Source organism: Nerophis ophidion, linkage group LG12 (assembly GCF_033978795.1).
Source record: "Nerophis ophidion isolate RoL-2023_Sa linkage group LG12, RoL_Noph_v1.0, whole genome shotgun sequence".
Lineage (NCBI taxonomy): Eukaryota > Metazoa > Chordata > Actinopteri > Syngnathiformes > Syngnathidae > Nerophis > Nerophis ophidion.
The window spans coordinates 62,992,370-63,006,718 of NC_084622.1; the positions used below are offsets into that span (position 1 = coordinate 62,992,370).

At 41.2% G+C, this 14,349-nt stretch overlaps 1 protein-coding gene across 3 annotated transcripts in view; it reads right to left on the bottom strand.

The window, feature by feature from the left end:
• Positions 1-5,101: 5,101 nt before the first annotated feature.
• Positions 5,102-14,349, bottom strand: part of slc23a4 (solute carrier family 23 member 4) — a 68,790-nt gene continuing 59,542 nt past the window's right edge. For 2 of the 3 annotated variants that reach the window (XM_061917950.1, XM_061917952.1), the window contains exons 7-12: positions 13,774-13,894; positions 13,204-13,689; positions 12,977-13,141; positions 12,791-12,899; positions 10,197-10,292; positions 5,102-6,269 (exon numbers count right to left, since the gene is read on the bottom strand). In XM_061917950.1, the coding sequence (XP_061773934.1) occupies positions 6,007-6,269; positions 10,197-10,292; positions 12,791-12,899; positions 12,977-13,141; positions 13,204-13,689; positions 13,774-13,894 (1,240 nt within the window). In that variant the 3' untranslated portion in view covers positions 5,102-6,006. The remainder of the gene's footprint in view (positions 6,270-10,196; positions 10,293-12,790; positions 12,900-12,976; positions 13,142-13,203; positions 13,690-13,773; positions 13,895-14,349) is intronic. The other variant, XM_061917951.1, reaches the window with a different exon arrangement.

Consider the following 14,349-nt stretch of genomic DNA (forward strand, 5'->3'; position numbering starts at 1 on the left):
TAATTATAGTGATGCACCCTTGCTGAGAGTCGATGACAAACAGATGACTTGGAAATGATCGGATATTTCTGGAGCATTTCACGGATATTTCCGGGATATTGGAATGGAGGGGAAGTTTTTTTTTAAGAGGAATGTGACTGGGATCAGTGGTTTCTCGGACAGTTGAATGTTAAGATTGTGTATGTTAGCTGCAATATATATATATATATATATATATATATATATATATATAGGCCCTGCGATGAGGTGGCGACTTGTCCAGGGTGTACCCCGCCTTCCGCCCGATTGTAGCTGAGATAGGCGCCAGCGCCCCCCGCGACCCCGAAAGGGAATAAGCGGTAGAAAATGGATGGATGGATGGATATATATATATATATATATATATGGATATATATATATATATATATATATATATATATATATATATATATATATATATATATATATATATATATATTCGCAGCCGAGTGTGAAGCGACCGGAATGAGAATCAGCACCTCCAAGTCCGAGTCCATGGTTCTCGCCCGGAAAAGGGTGGAGTGCCATCTCCGGGTTGGGGAGGAGACCCTGCCCCAAGTGGAGGAGTTCAAGTACCTAGGAGTCTTGTTCACGAGTGAGGGAAGAGTGGATCGTGAGATCGACAGGCGGATCGGTGCGGCGTCTTCAGTAATGCGGACGTTGTACCGATCCGTTGTGGTGAAGAAGGAGCTGAGCCGGAAGGCAAAGCTCTCAATTTACCGGTCAATCTACGTTCCCATCCTCACCTATGGTCATGAGCTTTGGGTCATGACCGAAAGGATAAGATCACGGGTACAAGCGGCCCAAATGAGTTTGGGTCTCTCCCTTAGAGATAGGGTGAGAAGCTCTGCCATCCGGGAGGAACTCAAAGTAAAGCCGCTGCTCCTCCACATGGAGAGGAGCCAGATGAGGTGGTTCGGGCATCTGGTCAGGATGCCACCCGAACGCCTCCCTAGGGAGGTGTTTAGGGCACGTCCAACCGGTAGGAGGCCACGGGGAAGACCCAGGACACGTTGGGAAGACTATGTCTCCCGGCTAGCCTGGGAACGCCTCGGGATCCCCCGGGAAGAGCTAGACGAAGTGGCTGGGGAGAGGGAAGTCTGGGTTTCCCTGCTTAGGCTGTTGCCCCCGCGACCCGACCTCGGAAAAGCGGAAGATGATGGATGGATATATATATATGACTGTACAGGTGAGCTGTATGCTTGGTATTTTTATTTATTTTTATCTATTTATCCAAGTTCTTATGTTTTTATGTGGTATGAATTTACACTAAGTTTACACTGAATTTACACTAGTTTTTGCATACAATTTCGTTGTATAACGTACAATGACAATAAAGATATATTCTACTATATATATATATATATATATATATATATATATATACACACACGTTAGGTCAGGGGCTTCACGGTGGAAGAGGGGTTAGTGCGTCTGCCCCACAATACGAAGGTCCTGAGTAGTCCAGGGTTCAATCCCGGGCTCGGTATCTTTCTGTGTGGAGTTTGCATGTTCTCCCCGTGACTGCGTGGGTTCCCTCCAGGTACTCCGGCTTCCTCCCACTTCCAAAGACATGCACCTGGGGATAGGTTGATTGGCAACACTAAATTGGCCCTAGTGTGTGAAAGTTGTCTGTCTATCTGTGTTGGCCCTGCGATGAGGTGGCGACTTGTCCAGGGTGTACTCCGCCATCCGCCTGATTGTAGCTGAGATAGGCAACAGCGCCCTCCGCGACCCCAAAGGGAATAAGCGGTAAAAAATGGATGGATGGACGTTAGGTCAGGAAAAAACACAGTGTCAAAGATTTAATAAAATCCCCTGAAGAGCAGAGAATTTGCGAAACAGGCTTGCAGGGTTGATATAGCCTCTGTGTTATTTCCTGACCTAACGTATGATCCGCTCTACCCCTGTATTGAGCACGGTATAACGGATAAACCACAGAAATATATGTATATATTAGGGGTGGGCAAATTAATGCGTTAATTACGAGTTTACTCATCAATCTATTAACACCGACAATTATTTTATCGCACATTTGCGTATGTTGTTTACATGCTTTTATTTTGTTAACGCCTTTTCTTAAAAAGATGGCATCGAGGGGCTCTTGGTAAAGATGGAACATTTGGCAAAAATACCGGACAACTCTGCAAATGTCATGGCTGGCTTACAGCGTGGTCACTCCGGGATCACTTACGACCGCCAGACAATTCTGGATGTGGATAGATCGGGCCGTTTTGGACTGAAAGAGGCGTGCTTGCTAGACCGGCTAGCTAGCATGGGAATACTTTGCCGTCTACATCCAGCGGCCTGTGAAGCAGAGGAGTATATGTGTTGTCTGTCTATTTATGAATAATGCAGACCAGGAGTGTTGGCTGAGTTCGTAACGTTTACTTTCAGAGCGTGCATATCACAACATACAAGATGCCGTCATGGCGACACAACCCATTCTTGTCACTCCCGTTGCATGCTGGGTAGGGTAGTTCTTTTTTTCCCCTGGCTCATAACATCACAATATAGTACCATGTATATGATGCCTTCAGTTTATCAAAGCACCAAGCAAACAATCGGAATATTCCCATCATATCAATTCCTAGATATGGTCATAATTATTTTAAGTGCACTACGCAGAATAAACACAACATTATCAATATTGCTACTACGGATAATTTGATCAAAAATTCACTAAAACAGCCCACTACCTATAATATAGGTTTTTTAAACATAAAAAAGATGTTTCTGCTGTTACCTCAGAAATTGCCTGTTCAGATGTTATGATTGTGGCTCAGAGATTTGAATGTAGATTATATTTATTTTCCATAACAAACAGGATAACTTAAATACCCTGGCAGTGGCAATAAGCTTAAATGTTTGTATTTACATTTTTTGAGTTGATTTTCATCAAATATGCTATTTAACTGCTACTGTTTAACAAGGACTGATTTTAAATTGTGTTTGCACAACAAATGTTTTGGCGCTTTTGTTCATGTGGGAGAATATTCCAATAAAGGTGCACTACACACTACTTTTGAATTCATTCTTGGGCTTTGTGTATACAATGCAGTTAATCGCGATTAATCGGGGAAATAGTGCGATTAACTTCGATTAAAATTTTTAATCGTTGCCCAGCCCTAATATATATATATATGTATATATATATGCATGCATATATATATGTGTGTGTATGAATGTGTGTATATGTGAGTTATATTTATATAGCACTTTTTCTCTAGTGACTCAAAGCACTTTACATAGTGAAACCCAATATCTAAGTTACTTTTAAGCCAGTGTGGGTGGCACTGGGAGCAGGTGGGTAAAGTGTCTTGCCCAAGGACACAACAGCAGTGACTAGGATGGCGGGAGCGGGGATCGAACCTGGAACCCACAAGTTGCTGGCACGGCCACTCTATACATGCATGTACAGTATATACGTGTGTGTGTATGTATGTATATATGTATGTATGTGTATATATATAAATATATATATATATATATATATATGTATATATATGTATGAATGTATGAGTGTGTTTTATGTGTCAGTTTCATTAAATTACTTTGCAATATTGGAAAAACTTGCACTTTGTCAATCAACTATTTATTTATGAGAATTATATTTCATGTCGCATAGTCCATTTTATACTGCTTGTTGCCTTCAGGGTCGCAGGGAGTGCTGGAGCCTACCCAGGCTGCACTTGGGCAGAAGGCGGGGTAATGTTGAATAGTTTATGTATGTGTGATTTGGTTGTATGTATTTATTATTCATTGGTTTCCGCCCAAATGCAGCTGAGATAGGCTCCAGCACCACCCCCGTGAACCCCAATGGGACAAGCGGTAGGAAATGGATGGATGGATGATTTCAATGATGGTACAAACTGAGATCAGGAAGGGAACAAATGTGTTAGTCGTCGTTATAAAGTGGAACAGGGGCAGGATTAAATAAGATCTGCTTCACACGACTTATTTTCAGGCACATTGTAATGAAGAAAATGGGAATATGTTACATTTTATATATCATATTTAACTGTATGCATATTCGTAAAAAAAAAAACTTAACAGAACCCTGACCTCAACCCCATTAAATAATTTGAGGGATAGAATAGGGTAGTATAAGATAGTCTTTATTCATCCCACAATAGGCAAATGATTTGGTTGCAAAGCAGAAAAGACATTAAAAACTAAAACTTGTGTAAAACCTTCGGTGACTTCTGACCTTACAAATGTTCTTCTGGATGAACTGAAAACATTTTAAGAGACATTTTATAAAATGTAGAAAAGATGAAGGTTTTATAACTGAGAAAAACATTTTTAAACTCTAAAGTAATGATCAAGCACCCCAGTATTGTTTGTTTTATGGAGCCATGCCGCCCTCTAGCGGCTGAATAGGCAATTACAAACAAAAACAATGAACTACAATACAATAACAATTATTACTCTACTATCTGAACACTGGTGTTTTTTGCCATACTCTTCAAAATACACACTAACAAAAAGTCACTGTAAATATTTGAAAGGTATAAGCTCTATTATACTGCAAAAAAACTGTTTGGGGACAAATACATCATCAAGTTGCTCATAAAATGCAACATATTTTGACAACCTTGAATATATCATTTAAAAAGTTAAAATACAAATAATGAGTGTAAAATCTTTCTAAAAATATACTTAATATTTATATTTTTAAAGTAATCTGAGTCCATGGGAGAAATAATTAAATATATATATATATATTTATTTATATGGAATAGAATAGAAAGTACTTTATTGATCCCTGGGGGAAATTCAGCATATATATATATATATATATATATATATATATATATATATATATATATATATATATATATACATACATACATATATATATATTTATATGGAATAGAATAGAAAGTACTTTATTGATCCCTGGGGGAAATTCAGCATATATATATATATATATATATATATATATACATACATACATACATACATACATATATATGTATATATGTATATATATATATATATATATATATATATATATATACGTATGAATGTGTGTTTGAGTATGTTTTATGTGTCAGTCTCATTAAATTACTTTGCAATATTGGAAAAACTTGCACTTTGTCAATCAACTATTTATTTATGAGAATTATATTTCATGTCGCATAGTCCATTTTATACTGCTTGTTGCCTTCAGGGTCGCAGGGAGTGCTGATATATATGTATATATATATATATATATATATGTATATATATCAGTGGTTCTCAACCTTTTTTCAGTGATGTACCCCCTGTAAACTTTTTTTTTAATTCAAGTACCCCCTAATCAGTGCAAAGCATTTTTGGTTGAAAAAAAAAGAGATAAAGAAGTAAAATACAGCACTATGTCATCAGTTTCTGATTTATTAAATTGTATAACAGTGCAAAATATTGTTTATTTGTAGTGGTCTTTCTTGAACTATTTGGAGGAAAAAATAACAAAAAAATTGTTGAAAAATAAACAAGTGATTCAATTATAAATTACGATGGGTCTGGCGGACCCTAATAAAGATTTCTACACATAGAAGTTATCATCAAGTCAAAGTGCCCTTTTTGGGGATTGTAATAGAGATCCATCTGGATTCATCAACTTAATTCTAAACATTTCTTCACCAAAAAAGAAATATTTATGGAACATGTCCACAAAAAATCTAGCTGTCAACACTGAATATTGCATTGTTGCATTTCTTTTTACACTTTATGAACTTAAATTCATATTTTGTTGAAGTATTATTCAATAAATATATTTGTAGAGGATTTTTGAATTGTTGCTATTTTTAGAATATTTTTAAAAAAAAATCTCAAGTACCCCCAGGGGTACACGTACCCACATTTGAGAACCACTGATATATAAATAATCATAAATGATATTATAAAGCCAAGGTTGGAATTGAAGTGTCTCTATTGGCACTGTATGCACATGCGAGTCCCCAAAAGTGGGAAGCTTGTGTGCTTGTGTGAGGTGACCGCCTAAGGATCGACTCCATTGATGATGTGCGAAGGCTCCGGATGTCGACTCGTAGCGTCTTCAGATGTCGCGTTTGCTCCAAATCCATCGGAGCGTTTTGGCACAGCGGGTGGGCAGAATGGTAAGTAACGGATCCATGACGAGGACGAAAAGTACGAACTCAGGCCGAAAGGAAGACTGTAGACTTCTTCACTGTCCACCGTGTTGCTGGTGCTGTCCTCGTGGGCTTTGTTCCAGGCCAGGATGCCTCGTTCCTGCTTGGTTCCTGTAATAAATATGTACATGCCTCAAATGTGTGCTTGGAACACCAGTCTTGCCTCAAGCATCAGGATAAAATAAACTATTGTTTAACAATACACTTATGAAAGTTAATCAAACAAAATACCGTATTTCCTTGAATTGCCGGCGGGTATATAGTATGCGCCTGCCTAGAATTACTGCCGGGTCAAACCCGTTTCGCAAAATATTATTTTTATTAGCGCATGTCTAGAATTTACGCCGTGTCAAACTCGTTTTGCCAAATAATCAGCACATGCCTAGAATTTCCACCGGGTCAAACTCGTCACGTCACGAGTGACACTTCACCTGTCATCATTTTCAAAATGGAGGAGAAATAATGATTTCAAATCGCATAAAGGGAAGAAGATCAAGAGCTATTCAGTAGGATTAAAAGTCCAACCTATTGAATATGCTAAAAAGAACAGTAAGCGGCTATGTTTTATTAATACACCGTAGCTGCGTGTGTCAAATATGAGTCATTAAATGACTCCCGCCTCCTGGTGGTAGAGGGCGCTAGTTATCCTTCTTTCGACAACTCGGCTGCAGAAGAAGTGACAACAAGCAGCGATCGTTTATTTTTTCCTCTCGCTTGCACTTTTAACATGGAGGATTACACATCTAAAACGAAACAGTTTTCTAAACTGGACTTTCAATCGAAGCAGGAGGTAATAAAGGAAGATCTCCATCGAGACAGAGAGACTTTTAAAACTGAAGAAAGATAAGGAAGACTTCTATAAACAAGTTATGGATGCTCTTGATCAGAAGAAGCTGCGCATGGACTTCATTTATAAGTAAAGGTAAGACCATAGCAAAGTTTTTTTTATTAAATGTGCTTTTCATGATGGTATCCTTACATCACACTCAAATTTATAAGCGCAGGCCTAAATTTACCGCATGCCTTTGGTCAGCGCCGGAGTGAGAAGAGGTTTTAAATTAATTAGCGCCCTGGCGGCAATTCAAGGAAATACGGTAAGCTAAGATAAAGGCACTAAACACAAGTATTGCCATCAGTAAGTCTTGAAAGTAATGTCTATTCATTTTAGTGTGCTAAAAAGTTTTTGTCATGGCCTGCCACAAATATAAACTCACTTTATGATGTCTGCCCACAAAATCAAGTGCAATAAACATCACATACCGATTTTTTTTTTTTTAAACGATATTTTACACTTTTTTTTGGTTCTAAATTAAACATTTTCAAGCAAAAAAGAATACTAAATAAATAAGAAATATCAGTACTATGACAGTATTATATTATCCTTAATTAAAGTTGGTTTGTACTTTTAAATAAATAAATAATAGTATTTTTTATTTGATAAAAGTTTAATTAAAATGTAAAAGCTGATTGGAAGGCAAACAGTTTCTTTATAATACCGGCAATTTTTCTCATATTTAAATGTATTTTAGCATAACAAAATTCATTTAATTGAACCTATTCGATATTGACACTCATTTTTCTTTTCTTTTTTTCCATTTCTTTTAATTCCCTTTATGAAAATGCATATTTAGAAGCCACATACAGGTGACACTTTCATTGTTTTTTGTCTCTTATACATTTCCATGATCAGAAAAGAGCAGATGGAAGAATAATATTCTCATATTTATCTGCCCCCAGAACACTCAGATTAATAAACAACAGATATTTCAAACAAAACAGCAGATTACAATAAAGGCCTACTGAAACGAGATTTTCTTATTTAAACGGGGATAGCAGGTCCATTCTGTGTCATACTTGATCATTTTGCGACAATTGCCATATTTTTGCTGAAAGGATTTAGTAGAGAACATCGACGATAACGTTCTCAACTTTTGGTCGCTAATAAAAAAGCCTTGCCTTTACTGGAAGTAGCAAACAGTGTGTGCGTGACGTCACGGGTTGTGGAGCGCCTCACATCCTCATATTGTTCACAATCATAGCCACCAGCAGCTAAAGCGATTCGGACCGAGAAAGCGACAATTTCCCCATTGATTTGAGCGAGGGTGAAAGATTCGTGGATGAGGAAATTTAGAGTGAAGGACCCCGCCTTCCGCCCGATTGTAGCTGAGATAGGCGCCAGCGCCCCCCGCGACCCCAAAAGGGAATAAGCGGTAGAAAATGGATGGATGGATGGACTAGAAAAAGAAAAAAAAAGGCGACTGCAGTGAGAGCTATTCAGATGTTTTTAGACACATTTACTCGGATAATTCTGGGAAATCCCTTATCTGCCTATTGTGTTGCTAGTGTTTTAGTGAGTTAAATAGTACCTGATAGTCAGAGGGGTGTGGCCACGGGTGTGTGGAGGGAAGTCATGAAGCTGCAGTAGGACAGAAGCTCCGCTGATCTCCGGTAAGAGCCGACTTATTACCACAATTTTCTTACCGAAACTGCCGGTTGACATGTAGTCAAGATCCATGTTTGCTTGACCGCTCTGATCCATAGTAAAGCTTCACCTCCGGGAATTTTAAACAAGGAAACACCGTGTGTTTGTGTGGCTAAAGGCTAAAAGCTTCCCACCTCCATCTTTCTACTTTGACTTCTCCATTATTAATTGAACAAATTGCAAAAGATTCAGCAACACGGATGTCCAGAATACTGTGTAATTGGGCGATGAAAAGAGACAACTTTTACACGTAAGTTGTGCTGGGCTTACATGTCCCCTCCAACCAATAACGTCACAAACACGCGTCATCATTCCGCGGCGTTTTCAACACAAAATTGTAATTTAGTAAACTAAAGCGGCCGTATTAGCATGTGTTGCAATGTTAATATTTCATCATTGATATATAAACTATCAGACTGCGTGGTCGCTAGTAGTGGCTTTCATCCATGAGCAAGACACTTCACCCTTGCTCCTGATGGGTGCTGGTTGGCGCCTTGCATGGCAGCTCCCTCCATCAGTGTGTGAATGGGTAAATGTGGAAGTAGTGTCAAAGCGCTTTGAGTACCTTGAAGGTAGAAAAGCGCTATACAAGTACAACCCATTTATTATTTATTTATTATTCCATCCATCCATCATCTTCCGCTTATCCGAGGTCGGGTCGCGGGGGCAACAGCCTAAGCAGGGAAGCCCAGACTTCCCTCTCCCCAGCCACTTCGTCTAGCTCTTCCCGGGGGATCCCGAGGCGTTCCCAGGCCAGCCGGGAGACATAGTCTTCCCAACGTGTCCTGGGTCTTCCCCGTGGCCTCCTACCGGTTGGACGTGCCCTAAACACCTCCCTAGGGAGGCGTTCGGGTGGCATCCTGACCAGATGCCCGAACCACCTCATCTGGCTCCTCTCCATGTGGAGGAGCAGCGGCTTTACTTTGAGTTCCTCCCGGATGGCAGAGCTTCTCACCCTATCTCTAAGGGAGAGGAAACTCATTTGGGCCGCTTGTACCCGTGATCTTATCCTTTCGGTCATGACCCAAAGCTCATGACCATAGGTGAGGATGGGAACGTTGATCGACCGGTAAATTGAGAGCTTTGCCTTCCGGCTCAGCTCCTTCTTCACCACAACGGATCGGTACAACGTCCGCATTACTGAAGACGCCGCACCGATCCGCCTGTCGATCTCACGATCCACTCTTCCCCCACTCGTGAACAAGACTCCTAGGTACTTGAACTCCTCCACTTGGGGCAGGGTCTCCTCCCCAACCCGGAGATGGCACTCCACCCTTTTCCGTGGCTTTCAGTAGGCCTTTAAACAGCATTATTTGTTGATGCATCCATCCATTTTCTCCCGCTTATTCCCTTTCGGGGTCGTGGGGGGCGCTGGCGCCTATCTCAGCTACAATCGGGCGGAAGGCGGGGTACACCCTGGACAAGTCGCCACCTCATGGCAGGGCCAACACAGATAGACAGACAACATTCACACACTAGGGCCAATTTAGTGTTGCCAATCACGCATATTCAACACAAATACATGCTCTGCTAATTTAGTATTAAAACATTATTACCTGGAATTGTGTTGTCTAGTAAGAAGCCAAAGAAGCCTCCAACAAACATACTTGTTGTTAGAAGAACCTGCAGCAACTGGTCTATCTCGGCCACACCTGCACACAAAGACAACAACACTCTTTGATTTCTTCAAGTCACAACTTGCAAAACTGCATTATTTTGGAATGTTGCCCATCATTCACAATTCTTATATAAGCCAAGAACACAAATGTATTTTTAATCATTTTTTTCTAATTTATAATGATCGGCTCGTTCAAGGTGGCTAGCATTGGTGCTAATGGGAGTAATCCATTTTGCCTTGAAAACCCCAAAAAACGCCGCTAAAAATTAATTTACATTTCATGACCCGAATGGTAACCAAGTATTAGCAATGTTGTTATTATAAGCATTTACTCAGACAAGCTGCTGCTTATTATCGCATGTTGGCTGGTGAAAGTTCATTCTAGATCAGGGGTCGGGAACCTTTTTGGCTGAGAGAGCCAAGAAGCCAAATATTTCAAAAGGTATTTCCGTAAAACCAACATTTATAGAGTATAATAAGTCTGTTATTTTCTGTAATAACATTGTTATTCTGAAGCTAACTGTGGAGGGGGTGTGGCCTGCGGGCCTGCAGCGAAGCAGGGTGTGCCAGGACCGGCCTCGAAATCAGCGACAGGTGCGTAGATGGCCCACCTGGGCCTTGTTATCTAATCACCTGTCGCTCTGTTATAAGCAGCAGCTAGGAGGAGAGACGGGGTTGGGGCTGGAGCCAGAGTGCGAGCGAGAACGAAAGAGAAAAAGACAATTGCTGAAAAATAAAATAATATTGTAACCCTGAAACAGGCTCTCATGCCAGTGCTTGGTGGTCTGAAGAACCCCAGGAGGGCAAGCCGCACACTAACCAATAATAAATAAATAACTTTTTACCATTAACTCAACTTCTTGAAAAGGTGCGGTAGAAAACGGATGGATGGATTAAAATGCACGAGAATGTTTTATATTTTGAACGTTACTTTTAACACTGTGATTACAAGCGGAATTATTCATTACTTATCGTGTCAAGCAGTGTCAGCTCAGATTTATCTGAGAGCCAGATGCAGTCATCAAAAGACCCACATCTGGCTCTAGAGCCATAGGTTCTCTACCCCTGTTCTAGATTATTAATCATGCCTCTCACTTGGATAGAAAAAGGTTGTGGCCACAGACCGTGAAGTCTGTCATCCGTAAATGGTGAGAAAGACACCAGCTTTTTTTTTAAAAAACCCTTCGATTAATTTTTCATCTAAACGGCTAAACGTATCCTAGTGACAGCAACATTGTACAGTTAGTGTTTCTGTTAATATGTGTTTTGTCTTTCATGAAGTCTGCCATCCTTAGTGGTGTTGTTGTTAAAGGAAAAATTGAACGCTACGAAATTCATTTTCCGCCAGATGCTTAAATTTTGCTAAAGACGGAAAAATGACATGTTATTTGTCACGGCGCGGGCTCTAACCCACTTTTCTCCGGCAGCTGGGTCTGCCAGCACCTCCGCTGGCAGCGCGCTGAGACACGCTCCTGCTCATGCTGGCTGCATCACGCCCACATACCGGCATGGCTGTGGGTGATCGGCAATCTGCACACCTGGGACTGATGAGGACGTACAGTATACGGGTCCTTGCGGGATCTCAGTTCTCTATTATGTACCGTGAGCCGACACAAGATTTATGATCTCTTTTTCTCTCTGCGTTTACTTCCGTGTCTGATATCTGTGTTGTACTGCCACAGTGTTTTCCCGAGTTTCACCTATTGTCATTCCACTCCGGATTCTGAGTGCCTCCCTCGATCCTTGACCCCTGCTCGGACACGGACTACACTGCCACTCTCCTACCCTCGACTGCTTGCTGGCTTACGGACTGCCTTCCTGCTTTGTCCCCCCTCTCGCTCTACTCAACACTTGATAACACACACTACACACATAGCTTCACCAACACACTCTTGGGTTTTGTCACACACACCATTCTATACTTATTAGTTGGTATTGTTGTATTATTATATATATATATATATATATAGGGACGGCGTGGCGCAGTGGGAGAGTGGCCGTGCGCAACCCGAGGGTCACTGGTTCAAATCCCACCTAGAACCAACCTCGTCACGTCCGTTGTGTCCTGAGCAAGACACTTCACCCTTGCTCCTGATGGGTGCTGGTTGGCGCCTTGCGTGGCAGCTCCCTCCATCAGTGTGTGAATGTGTGTGTGAATGGGTAAATGTGGAAGTAGTGTCAAAGCGCTTTGAGTACCTTGAAGGTAGAAAAGCGCTATACAAGTACAACCCATTTATCATTCATATATATATGATAAATCATAGAGCTTTACCGCCCCCTGGTGTCTGTGCCGTCAACTCCCTCAGTCAAACACATAATTATGAATATGTCTGTTACTACATTACATATATACTTACAGTGTTTATATAAAACGATGATGGCGGTGTTTTAAGAGCTGTTTTTTTGACAGTAAAATGCATAAAAAAGAGAAAACAACAATATGTGCTTATCTCACATAAGGATTGTAATTGATAGGCAAAATTCCAAAATAGTGCAGTTCCCCTTTAAAACATTATAATTAGAGCGTTGTACCTGTAGAAATAGCTTGTGGGTTCCTTAATAACCAGTTAGGTATAACCAGACCCGAGAACACGGAGAAACCAAAAACGAAGATGTTGCGAGACGAATTCAAATCTGTATACTAAAAAGTAAAACGCATAAAAATACAGATATAGCAAAAAGAAGAAGTTAAAAATAGGACATTTTAGTAACGCTCACCTGAAGAGTCGAAATTCCTGCCGCAGAAATGACCCCAAACATAACCATGAACATCCCCCCAATGACGGGTGATGGGATGGTGGAAAATATGGCTCCCACTTTACCAAACACACCCATGGCTATCAAGAAGATGCCCGCAGCCACGATCACCATGCGACTTCCAACCTGCAGCAGGAATTGAGGAATCCATGCAAACATTCCAATACGGAAAATCTTCCCAAGCTTACCTTTGTGATGCCGAGGGCTCCGACATTCTCACTGTAGGAGGTGGTACCATTTCCTGTCCCCCAGGCTCCAGCCAGCAAACACCCCAGCCCCTCTATCCCAATCCCTCTGTTGATGGCATGTTTAGGTGGAGGCGGAGCCCCCGATAACTTGGCGCATGCGTGGTAGTCTCCAACAGACTCGATCATGGAGGAAATCACACCTGCCAAAATGCCAACCACCCCTGCCAGGCTGACAGTGGGCATCCCCCATTGACCTAAGCCAAAAGGGAGGGACTTGGTGTGCATAAATGCAATCATTAGCCTGTTCTTAACGTGTACCATCTTCTTACCAGGATAGGGGAACACGATCCAGGGGGCTTTGGCCACTACATCTCCCTTTAAGTCCGTACGAGCCAGGTACCCATACTGGCCAGGGTCGGAAGGAAGCACGTTAAGGATACTTAAAATATAGCAGAGCAGCCAGGACAAACCGATTCCGAGCAGAACCTAAAAGGAAAACCAAATTACTTGGAGGAAAAGAGGTCCAAATGTGTCAAAAAAAAGACAACACAAAATGCCTTGTCAACATACAGGGAGAATCTGGAAGACGTAAACACGGCAGGTATGTAAGTTTTTATCCTTGCTGTATGTTGGGAAACATACAGGAATATGACGGAGGTACTGCGAGAAAACGATGATCAGTGCTGTGGTCCTGAATGAAAAAAAGGAGACAATTCAGCACATTTGCAAAACAAAGTTAAGTACTAAGTATGCTTTTTGGAAGACTTGAACGGGATGTCTTGCTCGGCTTTTTAGGGGAATACAGCTTTACGACATGCTTTAGTCAAAAGGACTATATGTACGACGTTTTCGGTTTACACTCAGCGTACAAACGCTTCATTCCTTTATTTTGCATGCTGCTTGAAGCCATAGGAGGCTGCCTTTTTGATGACCTCACTTCCTGTACACTTGAGCAGCGTCGTTTTGAAGAGGCATGACCCCCTACGTCACATCCTGTTTACATCCTGTGCACACAGGCGCAGCTCTGTCGAAGAGCTTCGACTGCGAGCGGTAGAGATGCGCGGATAGGCAATTATATCATCCGCATCCGCATCACCACAATCGTCATCCACCCGCCGTCCACCCGAACCAACTTTTTACCAGGAC